The sequence below is a fragment of the Lemur catta genome, chromosome 12, assembly GCF_020740605.2.
Source record: "Lemur catta isolate mLemCat1 chromosome 12, mLemCat1.pri, whole genome shotgun sequence".
Taxonomy (NCBI): Eukaryota; Metazoa; Chordata; class Mammalia; order Primates; family Lemuridae; genus Lemur; species Lemur catta.
In genome coordinates, this window is record NC_059139.1 from 76,827,938 (window position 1) to 76,841,332 (window position 13,395).

At 35.2% G+C, this 13,395-nt stretch overlaps 1 protein-coding gene across 5 annotated transcripts in view; it reads left to right on the top strand.

The window, feature by feature from the left end:
* Positions 1–13,395, top strand: part of CAMK4 (calcium/calmodulin dependent protein kinase IV) — a 218,511-nt gene that overhangs the window by 145,458 nt on the left and 59,658 nt on the right. For 4 of the 5 annotated variants that reach the window (XM_045566341.1, XM_045566345.1, XM_045566342.1 and 1 more), the window contains one exon: positions 4,169–4,241. In XM_045566341.1, the coding sequence (XP_045422297.1) occupies positions 4,169–4,241 (73 nt within the window). Of the gene's footprint in view, positions 1–2,785; positions 3,023–4,168; positions 4,242–13,395 lie in introns of all 5 variants that reach the window. The other variant, XM_045566344.1, reaches the window with a different exon arrangement.

A 13,395-nucleotide genomic window follows, 5' to 3' on the forward strand; every position in this document is an offset into this window, starting at 1 on the left:
CATCATCTTTGTAACAACTCCCTTTAACAAGACTGGAGAAAGCCAAGCTCCTGAGACTGCAGGGGTAGCACACACTTCTACTAGTGTAGAAGACATTAATTACATTTGTGCTGAGCAGTAGATGTAATACAAAATGCAAATTTAGAGCAAAATGTAGAGAATGATGTAATGGTAGCCAAAGTCCTCCACTTACTCTGTCACAGTAACCCATCTTTTCTCCTTTCCTTGTACTTAATTTTAAAATATTCAGAAACTGTAGCTCAAGAAATGATTTCAATTAAATTTTTAGTAAGTAGACTAACCTAATCATGAATTGGAAAAATCTGGAGTCTTGCAAGGAAATACTATAGGAAAATGATTTTCAAGAACTAATTAATAATCATCTCCTGAATATTGTATCTGTTTTCTCATTTTGTTTGACCCTGGTGCTGAACAAGTATCTGAAAAATAAAAATATAAGGAAGGCTATTCCATCCTTTGTCTTTTGAAAAGATAATGAATCTGTGTTTCCTGCCAATGTTCTAAATAACTAAATGGGAAAAATAAGCTAATTGAAATTTTTGCATTAATATAGTTTTCATGAATCTTGATTAACTATAATCATTGAAGTATTTTCTTATATCTTTTCACTTTTGTCATATCTGTTTTGTTCTTTTCCTCCCCTTCTACCCTCTACTTTGGGTAGATTTTAAATTTAACTTTTATAGATTTTAAATTTAACTTTTAATATCAGCTACTTTGAAAACTTACACCTTCCTGTCACTATTTAAAGAAAACAAAAACCAAAGGAAGATACTTTCTGAAAAATATGCAATTGGAGGCACACTCTAAGAAATTTCTATGCAAAAATTACCAAAATTGTTGAAACTCTGTTTCTTTTATATTTTGAATTGACCATTTTCAAACTTTGTGCCAACTGAAAAAATCTTATACGAGTTGGTAATCTACAGTGCTATTAGAAATGTGTTTTTCTTGAAATTCTGGGGAGTTAGACGTAGCAACAAAGTAGTTTTCAGTTTTCCCAAACCTCCTCATAAGAAGAGATCAAGCAAGTAAGTCAGAAAAGCCAAAAACTCACAGATGATGTCTATACCAAAACCAGGTGACAGGGAATCCCCATGAAACCTTTTTAAAATACAAGTGGCCGAGGACCAACTAATGACAATTGAAAGAGCCATGTGGTATTATCGCTTGGGCAAAAGGAAGCAAAGAAGCAAGAAGACAAATGAGAGACACAATAACAGGCAAACACTCAAATCTCCCATATCTCCAAGTTATTGGGAAGGATGGGTCCATGCAAAAGAACAGCTGAAATTGGGAGATATTTTTCCCATCCAAATTTCAAAGAAGAACCAGGGGTGCGTTTGCAGTAAGGTCTGAAAGGCTGATGCATAATCAAGGCCCTGTGAACTCCTGAAACTAATGTCTAAAGCCTTTTGGGGGAAACGTGTTATAATTAGGAAAAACTACTGGGAAGGGTATCTAAATCAGTCAGTGTAGACATGGTAAAAGGCAAGGGGATGAAGTTCCTACAGTAGGGGAGACAAAGTCTCAGAAAGTGTAAGTTCATATTTGTGGAAGCTTCATGAAAATAACCAGAAAGTTGAGGGCCATGAAACTAGAAAAGATATCCTGACCTATCACTCTGTCAAAATGTTAACTAAGCCCATTTGGCTTAAAAATGAGCAGCAACAGAAAAGTAGTCAGTTAATTCCAATACAGAATGATTATAAGAGGACGGAAAATAAGGAACAAAATAAAGTTCCTTCAGGCAGAGAAAACATTTCAGGAAAAAATGCCCACAAAAAAGATAAAAATATAACTTAATATTATAAAATATGCTAAAATTAAGAAAATTATAGAAGAATGAACAATATAAATCAAAGGTGGAAAAACTCTTATAATGCATAATTGTATACCTTTAAGAAAACCAAAATAATGAAAGAGAACAAATTCAAAGCATTCTACTTCAAGAAAATATTCCTGAAATTAAAAAAGAAAAAGCACTCTAAATTGAAAGATCATGTCATAAATCTGGATAACTCAATCCAGAATCTTTAAATTAAAAGAAAAATCCCTTGCCCACATTTATGCAAAAAGAGCAAGTAACTCACTGGGAGAAGAAAAACCAGGTTGTCATCAGATTTTCTGACAGTCACATTTTATATCATGAGAAACTTGAGTCGCATACTTAAGATAATCAAGCTTCTTTTCCTCACCCCTAACAACTAATTTGAAATAACATTGTTTTACTTTATTTTCTGTTAATAATTATATAGCAATCAAGTTTATATTTTTATAAGGTGTCCTTATTTCCTCCCAGTTTTGATAACTATATATTGTATCTATACTGTCAGTTCATACTAGCTGGATTGCTAGTTAATGTCAATATTGCTAAGAGTAGAGAACCCATAGACAAACCAAAAGAAGAGACTAAGATTATTACATGATAGTATTAAAAAAAAATTAAAACAAAAATACAAACATTCCTAAATGCAAAAGAATTAAAATTAAAAAGAAAGAGCACATAAAGTGGACTACATACATAGTGAAAGATTTATTATATAAAACATTTGTGTACATATTAATATAACATAAGACAATATGATTCTTTATAACATGAAGGGATATGAATATATGTATATGTATCTGTTTTTATTTTTTAATTGAAGGATAAAACATAAAAATTTTTAAAATACTGTCTTCTGCTAGAAGGAAATAATGGCTATTCCAAGTCTGGAGCAGCAAGTGTGCAAAATAAGCCTAAAGTACTGTATTTTACCAGATGAAAAAGGAGCCACCAAAGACTTCAAAAGAGAATTTGAATAGCCCACCACTGACCCAAAGTGGGACAATTTCTACATCAATAAGAAAAAGAGCTGGAGTGAATTGAAACGTACCAAATGTGGTTAAACCTATAATTTCAAAATGATACCAAAAAGCAAACAAAAGCACTAATTGGTCACTATTTGAAGATGTGGATGAACCAACACATATTTTGAAAAATAGCAAGCTAAAAAAAGTAAGAATTTATCCTATCTTTCCTATAAAAATTGTAGCAGTAGAAAATTTTCAGCTAATAAAAGAGAAGCAATGATATTAGTAGAATTAGATTTTACCCATTTGAAACCTCTAATGAGCTCATGGATCTAGAAATTGATTATCAACTGCCGTAAACAACACAAAATGGAGAAGGATTGAACATGAAAATACACAATATCAGCTATAAAGTGTACTTGCTAAAAAATCAACCTAAACCTGATTAAGACCGTAGCTCTAACTACCCATTAATAAGAAATAGAGAGGGCAGAGAAATGGCTTCAAAGACACCATGGTGATAGAATCACATTGCTATGCTGTAGGAAACACTAAAGAAAAAGTGACCAGCTTTCAAAATAAAAATTGAAAAAATGAGAAAGGTGTAGGGGGCGGGGGCCGGTGGTGAGAGAGAGAGAGAGAGAGAGAGAGAGAGAGAGAGAGAGAGAGAGAGAGAACAAACCTGCAGATTAAAAGAGAGTAAGAGACATATCAACCAATCAAGTTTCATGAACCTTATTTGGATACTGATTCAAACAAATAAAAAAAATTTAACATGTCTAAGACAATTGGAAATTTGGCACACTGCATTTTGATAATAGTGAGGAATTATTGTAATATATAGTTAAGATATCGACATTATGGTTATGATGAAAAGATCTCTTTTAGAGATAATTCCTTAAATGTTTAGAAATGCAATTATATAATGTCTGGTATTTACCTCAAAATAATAAAGGAGGAGAGCAAGTAGTTAAGCAGATAGATAAACAAGATTGGCCATGATTAATAATTGTTGAAGCTGGGTGACAATTACATGGGAACATTTCATTGTATAATGGCTATTTGGTATATGTTTAAAATGATTCACAATATAAAGTTTAAAAAGGAATGAATCTTTTTTCCTCAAAGGGGATGGACATTTCAAGCCAAGGAGAAGTAAATGTATTTCATTTTCCTAAGTAAACTCAAAGAGTTTTAGAGTACCAGTTTATAGAAGTCTTTGCCCTGGTATTATGGGCAAAGACTATTTAGATGCACCTTTTTTAACATTAATTTAATTAACTTATTTTAACACCTACTCTACTGAATACATGTGTCTGAGAACCATTTTGGTTTTTTTGTTTTTTTTTAGGATTGTGGAAAAGGGGTATTACAGTGAGCGAGATGCTGCTGATGCTGTTAAACAAATCCTGGAGGCAGTCGCTGTAAGTACGAAGTGACAGCAAAATGCTTAGTCACCTTTTCCTTTTACAGAGTCATCATTTAAGAAATGTGCATGTGTGATAAACCATAAAATTTCAACAAAAATGTATGAAATATTTGCTAGAAAATATGTTGAATAAATTGATATTTTCTATTGGTTACTGAAATTCTGAAGGATGCAGTTCTCCCATGTAATACTATCAGTTTATTAAATTAATTTGTATTTTATTACTCTGAAACCAAACCAGACTTTGGTACCTTTAGTTGTTCCTTATCTCTTTCTTTCTCATTTCTTGAGTTTGTTTCTTTATTGCTTTTGTTGTTTTTTAATTTGGCATGGAAGTGCAGGAAAGTTGAATGTGATCCATCTAGAGCTTGGAGCACAGAGATTACACAACTTTGCTTTCAAGACAAGAAATGAATGAATTAGAAGGAAAAATTGTAGCAGTTTTATTTTTTAAGGAAGAATTAATGTAATGTTTTAAACTGGAACACAAGTTTTGTTAATGGTGCAAGTATACACAGATTTACAAAAAATGTATATAATTTTGAGAAGCTCATTTGGATTGCACTAATCGGGAAATATTTGCCTAAATAAAATATTCTCCATTGGTTAATACCTTCCCATATATTTGATGATGTCTAATACATGTTGGGACACTTTGGTGATTCATTTATTGAATATAAACCCTGAACAAATTATTCTCTGAGCAATCAGGACAGGGCCCAAGGGGAGATATTTATCAGGATTAGAGACAAATCTATAAAATATGCCCAAAATTAAGATATATTCTATTAATCAAAGTTAGTTATGTAACTAAAATCATTTTCAATACCTTGAGAAATCAGCCACAGTGACCCAAGCACCTGTCCTGTTAATTTTACCGACGGCAAAAACAAGAAGGAAGGTAGGAAGGAAGGGAGGGAGGGGGGGAGGGATTGAACCTGATATCTAACTAGCTTATATACCAATGATGAAAAGGAAAAACAACCTTCACAATCTTTGGACAGGGATGTTAGAAATAGCTGGTCCATGGTCTAACCAAATCCATTACTAGCTATCAACATCAAGTTCAATAGGCTTTATAGCCCATTCCTTACAAATTGCTCCTTCCTATAAAAGTGTTTTGGTCTTTTTATTACAATAGAGGATAAAAAGTTTGAAATGTGGATGAATAAAACCTAGAGAGGATGCCACAGAATTTTGCTCTATAACACAGCTCCTGATGATAAGAATATTGAATATCAAATTCATCTTCTTGCTGTATCTGACATAGCCAACACATTCAGATTTTTCATCATGCACAAGATATTTACCATTTCTGGTTTCCTAGGCTTGTAAACTTGGGAATAAGTTTCAACTTTTCCATTTTCTTCTCCCCTCACATCTGCCTTTCCAAATTCAGTTGTGTCTTTCTTTAAACGTCCATGAACCTAATCCTGCTCCTCCTCATTATGCTGTTTCTAGCATACTTAAAAAACAACGCTTCTAGTTGTTTCCAATTCCTATTCTTAAATATGTAAGTCTAGAATCATCTCTTGCAATCACTATTTTTTATTTTGTCACCTCTGAGTTCAATAATGGCAATTTTATGCCTTCCTTAAATACACATTTTAAGACCTAATTTCTTATTATTATACACTGTAGATTATCTAGCCAAGTAAACTTGCTGGCAATGACCCACTATCATTTTACCCAAATCAATCAGGCAGCTGGTATAGTAGTTGAGTACTTTGGGAGTAAAACAGACTGGGTTCAATGTCTAGATGTATGAACTTGCACACATTGCTAAACACTTTTGAGCCTCATTTTCCTCTTGTGAAATACGCATAGCAATCAGCCTAACAGGGTTGTGGAAAAGATTAAATGAGATAACATATAGAAGTCATAGCAATGTTCAAAAAACAGGGAAAAAAGGATAAGCAACTTCATATATTCATTTGAATATTTATTAGATGTTGTAAATTTATACAGATATACTACAGCTAAGTACCAAAATCAAAAACAATTGTGTAATGTTGCATTCCTTGACCTGGGTGCTAATTGCACAAATACGTTCAGTTTGTGAAAATTCAGTACACGTATATGTACTTTTCTGTATGTATATGAAACCAATAAAAAGTCTTAAAAAGAGTTGTGCCAAATATTTAGTATGTCTGTATAGTTATAACAGGTAATAAATCCTCAAGTCAGCATGCTGTATACATATGTTTGCAGTTTACCCAACTGGATTCATGTACTTTCGTGTTTCTAGTTCTATCACATTCTGTTGTCTATCAGACATATTTTTTGTTCCCTTCTGGGACAGTAGCACATTATGCACTAATGCCATGTAAGCCAGTGAGTGGAGGATGTGACAGTGAAGGGAGAGGGACATGTGCCTCTCAGGCTACCACCCTCCCGTCCTACACTGTTCTGTTGACAAGAGATTATTTCAAAATGGGGTAATCTTCAAAATAATTGTTCTGAGTGTTTCTTGTTTGCCTTTGGTGCACGTAGCAGAGTGCATACCATCAGAGGGATGTACTGGGAAAAGGATAATCGTTTCTTGTGAACTAGACTGACACACCAAAGGATGTACCTTTTACTACTATCTGATCTGGTACATATTTTTTTTTTTTTTTACTGATACCATTTCTTCATGTCCTCCTCCACTCCTGAATTTTCACTGCGTCCTAGATGCAATTTTGAATGACAGTCTGTTGTTTGCCGTAAAAGCATGATGATTTCACTTTGAATATGATTTCATTTTGGCAGAAGCACTACTTGTTTATCATGTAGGAACTAACTTTTCTATGGCCAGCTTTAGTCATCCCTCACAGTTCCACATTTTCATCTTTGTAATTCAAGCTGTCTGTTTTACAGTACATATATATTCTTGATTGTCTCATTCACTGAAACCAGAAAAGAACTCTTACAAGGCTCCTTCAGTCTTCTTCATCTTGTTAAATGGCACTACCATTCAGCAACTGTTTGCTAAAAACCTGTAGTTGCCCCCTGATTTGTTTGCCTCACATCTTAATAATCCCATGAACAAGTCCTATCAAATCCACCTTCAAATTATAACCTGAATTTGACCATCTTTCATCTTCACTAAGCCATAGCACCAGTTTCAGTCTTCATCATCTCCCACCAGACTGCTGCAGAACCTTCTAGAGGGGAAACCTACTTCCATTACCTAATGTCCACTCCCTTGACATTATCTAGTTATTATTTAAATTAGAAATCAATTATATCATTTCTGTGCTTACACTGCCAATGGTAGGGGTGGGGAAACTTTTCATGTTGGAAGGCTGCATTAATTTAGCTGTAATCAAATAAGGCCACATTCAAGAAACTTCAATTAGATATACTTACAAATGTACATTATTTTGTAAAAATCTAACTACTACATATTAATAATTTCAAAAAATGAAAACTATTTGTTAATTTTAAAGTTAACTAACCTTTTAATGACTTTGTTGTGTCTGCTTTTTGTTGGAAAGCATTTGAATATTTGGTTGCAGCATGGAGGCCCACAGTTTCAGTTGGTCCTCTAGAAGGTTATCAGCCATTTGTGACCTTAAGGGCATCTTGATTTGGGTTAGGTAGGAGAATGTAGATTCGGTGCAATAAGTGGTTGAAAAGGAAGAAAGCATTTTCAGGCATGTTGCCGAAGGTGCAAATATTTTACTGCATTTTTCCGTATTTCAATTGGAACTTCCTTAGCATCAAACAGTGGTTGAGAGCTCAATCAATTCTATCTGTAGTTCTTTAGGTACCTTGGAGATATCAACTAGGTGAGGCTGAAATGCTAATTTGAGTGTGATGTCATGTTTCTCAAAACCAGTAAAACTTTCATTATATTCTGTAATTAATAGGTCTATAACAGCTGCATATTCTTCAAAGGAGTCACATATATCATCCTGCTCACCAATGACCTTAGCTAACAGAGGAAAATGTTCACCTGAAATTTCCTTTTGAAGAAGACGAGTTTTGAAAAAAGATAGCTTTTTTCAAAATGCTTGGATTTTTTTGCCACATTACCTTGCAAAGAAATATTCAAGTTATTTTGATTTGACATTATATCACACAGAAATGCTGCATTCCTATAGAAATCTTTCAGTAATTCACACTGCTGATTCTGTTCTTCACAAAATTTAACTATCTGTTCTCTCAGAGATAAAATTTTGGGTATCACCTATCTCTGTTATAGCCAATGCACTTTAGAATTACTCAGCAAATCCACACTGAATTGTTCAAAATGTTACAAAATTATTCAACTTTAGCATGTTACAAAACTGAGGATGCCATGTTGCATTTGCAAGAATATAGTTAACAATACTTGCAACTTGTTGCAAAATGTCACTTAAAATAGTAGCTTTAGCACAAGATAGTTTGCTAATGCAAGATACAATGAAAAGAAATGAGAGCATCTGGGTCTGTTAATACTTTTTTATCTGTGCAATAAACCTTTCATGTTTTCCTGTCATGGAAGGTGCACTGTCTCTACATACATTCACTAAATTCATCAAATTCAGTCCAACTTCATGATGTTTATCTTGAAAATTGTTGTTCTGTTTGCAAGAGTGCCCAAAGTGAGTAACTCTTTGTAGCAAAGAAAATTTTCTGTTATGACCCGAATGAAGTATAAAACCTATGCTCAGTCAGTAGTATCAGTTGATTCATCCAAAGCAGTTGAATAATATATATTTTCCTTTTGAAGTATTGCATGAAGTTGTTCTGTTAAATTGAAGGCTAATTCATGCTGCCAATTAGTTACGGTTCTTGAAAGAGGCAGTTGTTCCTACTTTGAAATATTATAAGGGTCTAAGCATCCTACAACTTCGACAATGCATTCTTTCACAATTTCTTTAACACTGAATGGCTTCCCCTTTTCCCTGAGTATATAAGCTACTTTATAAGTTTCTTCAGTGGCATTATTTCCAGGTCTTATTGCTGCTTGAAAGAATTATCTTTGCTTTTGCTTTTCTTTTAATTTCTGCAATACAACCTTTTGTGCCTCTCCCTCTAATTTAAAATATTTGTGGTCCTTATGAGTGTTATAATGCTGATGAGAATTGAATTTCTTTACTATTGTTATTACAGTATCACAAAGCAAGCAAATCATCTTATCTTTAGCAGAAACAAGATAATATTGCAATTCCCAATCCTCATTAAAAAATCTATTTTCTTCTTTCAGCATTCTGTTGGTCTTTGACATGATGGGCTGTTAATCACACAGAATTAAAAAATACTGTGGAGCTGCGCAATTATTCACAAATGCCACTTCAGACAGAAACATAGTGCAACATTGTCAAAAGCTGATAACAGACTGTCATACTCAACCCTCATAAACTCTCGCCAACCAGCCTCATGTGGTAGTGGTGCCAGTCAGGCGGAGGAAGTTAGAACTAAATCATGAGCGTTGCAGCTGTCAATTTAGCCCTTATAGCTCACTAATGTTCTAATTGTGCCAGTCAATCTGGGAGGATTATTTCATTGAAACTTATTTTATTCTTTGGTACTTTAAATACATTCACTTTAAAAATAAAATAATACATTTTTGCTCATCTTTTATATTTTTAATAAAAATAAAAGAATTTGTTCTGTAAAATTTGGATTCAGTCAAAAGGACACTGTTAAGGACCTAGAAGACTACTTGTGCCCTTCAGGCCACAGGTTCCCCACCCCTGGCCAATGGCATCCCATTGAAAGTAGAATAAAATCAAAATTCCTTAACACATCCTAGAATGTCCTACATATGCAGGTGCTTCCCCACCATCCCATTCTCACTGCATACCATTTTCATTCTCCTCCACTGTGCTTGAGTGACCCTGAGAAAGATCTAAGCTCTTTCTCATCTCAGGGTACTTGCTGTTTCTCTTCTGGGAATCCTCTTTCATCATATCCTCCTGTGGCTCCATTCCTTACTGCTTTCAGGACTCTGCCGACATGTCACCTCTCCAGAGAGACCTTCCTTGACCACTCCACCTAAAATAGTGCCCCCCACTACTTCTCCAAGCCATCCTCAATTCCATTACCATGTGTTATCACCTTTTTTTTGCATTTATAATTATTTGTAATCACACATTATTTTGTCTGTATGTGCAGTATTTATTGTCTCTTCATAAAGTAGGAACTTTGTGCTGTTTATTTTCATATTCCCAGTGCCTAAAATAGTACCTGGCAATAGTAGGTGCTCAATTAATATTTACTGAATAAGTAAATGAAAATCAATCAAAACATTCAGAGATAGCCACCATTCTATATTTTGTCTTTCTAGATGATGACACCTGTAATGAACAGCTTTACTATCATTTTTCTACTCATGTCCTATGAAACAAAGCTATATAACTTGCTTCCATGCATGAAATTCTTTTTCAGCTCCCTTTCTATCATTTTATTACTTTCCTGTCATTCAAAACTCCCCAACTTCAGTATATTCTTTCCAGTTGCCTCCATCCTTTTAAATCAGCTCTTGACTCTTCTGTCTTAACCACAGTGGGCATGCTTCAATTTAAGGATACCTCAGGCAGCTGACTGGGGAAACTCTATTTTCATTCAATGAATGAGAAATGGATATTCTCAGCATCAGAATTTTCCACCCGTTGGAGTTACACTATTAACGGAAAAAAGAGCTCAAGCAGGGATGCTCCACATAGGGGTGCCCCACATAGAACAGAGTTTCTGGAACTGTGTTTCAGGTCTGCAAAGATAAATTAGTTAATCTACTGCTTATCTTACATTTTTTTAAAAAAATGTTATTTTTTTCTACTCACAAAGTTCCTATTTAGGAGCTAAGCTGCCACATTCAAGTCAAACACTCTTTTGAAAGAAGCTTCATAAAAATCAGATTTTCTCTGATTACTGCAACTAAGGGTTAACTTAGCAGCAAAAAAAAAAAAAAATAATTTCCCTGTTTCACAGGTAGAAAGCAAAGCAATTTAAAACTTGTGAGAAATGGCTGGCATTTATGAAATAGTTTATTGTTAACTACATAGCTATAGATAGCTATAAAAAATAGGACAGTTGGGAACTCAAAGTAATCAGCAATACATCTCACATTTGCTCTGGATCACACAGTTATAAGACTGTATCTATGCTGGTTGTTGAAAGCACAGAAGCAGAAAATTTACAGATTGAAAAGTTCTTGGGAAATAAGTTACAGGTATAATTATACCCCTTATGTAACGTGTCTTGCAATCCTTCCCTCCATCCCCATTCCATCCTAATCCTTGCTCCATGCATTTTACATTATTTCTCTAACTGTAACCTTGCTCCTTCTGCTTTTTTGGCTTTAAATAGCATTTGTGAAGGCTTTTAAAGTGCATCTGAAAGTTGTTTCCCCCTTTGGATTTGAATTCATTCAGAGTAAGACTGTGAAAGCAAATCCTTAAGCCTTCCTGAGTAATTCTCTCTTCTTGAAATGAATTCCAGTTGTCCCAAGTTAAATGGTCCAGGTCAGTCTGGACATTCTGGAAGGGTCATCTTGTCCTAGCACAACGACAAACCATAAGGGCCCCCTTTTCCAACAACTGATAGAGATAACTGGGGAAGAATCCATATCCTCTGACATCTCTTACTGCTGCCACCACCTCCAGCTCTTGCCTTGTCACCACTGGTATCCTGCCGTTCCTCTATTGCCAAAGCGTCATCGTCCCCCGCATTTTCCCACCACGGATGCAGCCTTCCTTCTCTTTTTCTAGCCACAGCTCTCTTTGATATGTCTCAATTTCAAATGACTTCAGAGCCTAGAGAAACTTGTACATATGGAGCGTAGTACTAAATATTTTAAAAACTACAAGGAAATTGTTGAGGGACTATTAGCTCTTCTATCACAGCACATAGCTTTCTGTTTCAGATCATGTTAAAGACTGTGATCATAGTGGTGAAGAATTGCAAATAGAGGCATCTAACCCTTTAAAATCATGAAAATCAATGTGGTATCTGAGCATCAAAGAAAAAAGGAGGTGGACATGATTATAGAGATGAAGGAAAAGATAAAATAGTAAAAGCTACTTTTGTTAAAAAATTAAATCAACAGATTTAGATTATTAGAGAATCAATCGATAAAGAATTGATGACTGGGTATTAAGGAACTGATGGGAAACACTAAATAAGCGATATGGGGGTTATCAACTTCAGCAAACAGGCGCCCCCTGCACTGGGGAAACAAAATGAAGAGGTTGAAATTATTCGAACTTAGAAGATGGAAGGAGGTGCTCTGCGGACCTGTGATGACGGTCACTGGCTGATGTGAGTGTCTCTGAGCCCAGAGGAGTTGCCTGCAAAACTGGAACTCAGGTCTCTGAGGATGATGCTCCAGCAGCTGGTCTGGTGTTTTGACCAGAGGCACTGAGACTGGTTCTATGAGCACAGGAAAAACTATCGACTGGAATAAACTGGTGCCCCCAGAAGAGCCTGCCACTGTAAGGTGAAATAGTGCCTCTAGGGTGACAAAGGTGGGAATAACAGGCAGAAAAAACAGACTCAGAAAGCAAACAGGAAGGTACAATCTCCTTCTTCCTCCCCCAACCTTCCACGCTGTCTCTCTCATGTCCTCCTGTGGCAAAGCCACACAGGGAGCCGGCAGGAGAAGGAACAATGTGGCTTAAAATTCAAATCTCAGCATCATAAAGTGGACTATAGAAAGGTGGATTTAAAGTTGAGAGACAATAGCTTAGTGAATTGTACAGGAATTTATTCAAAAACAAAAAATAAATTCTCAAAGTTCTCATTTCTATTCATAGAGTCTTCTAAAATGTCCATAGTCTACTCAAGTGCATGAAATGGTTCTGTTCCCAAACCCAAAACAGGGTCCAGCCTAGGTCCCGTCACTTGGCACACTAAGAGCCGATTATTGAAACAATGAGGATTGCCAAGAAAGAAAGGAATTTTAATGTGAAAGAAGTCTGTCAGGAGAACAGGAGAAATAGTCTCAAATCTGTCTCTCTGACTGACTAAGGTTGAGGGCTTTTGTAGTGGGTTGCGAATGCTGGTCAGCTTGCATAGGGTTTGAAGTCATAGGGTCTTCAGGTGGTCGGATTCATGAATCAGCTGCTGGTGATGGATGGTGAGTCCTGTGGAGAAGCTCGTTAAGTCTGGTTGTTAAGCTTGACTGGTAAAGCCTGAAGGAACAAAAAATAACCTAGGAAGGGTGTCATTTTGCAAGG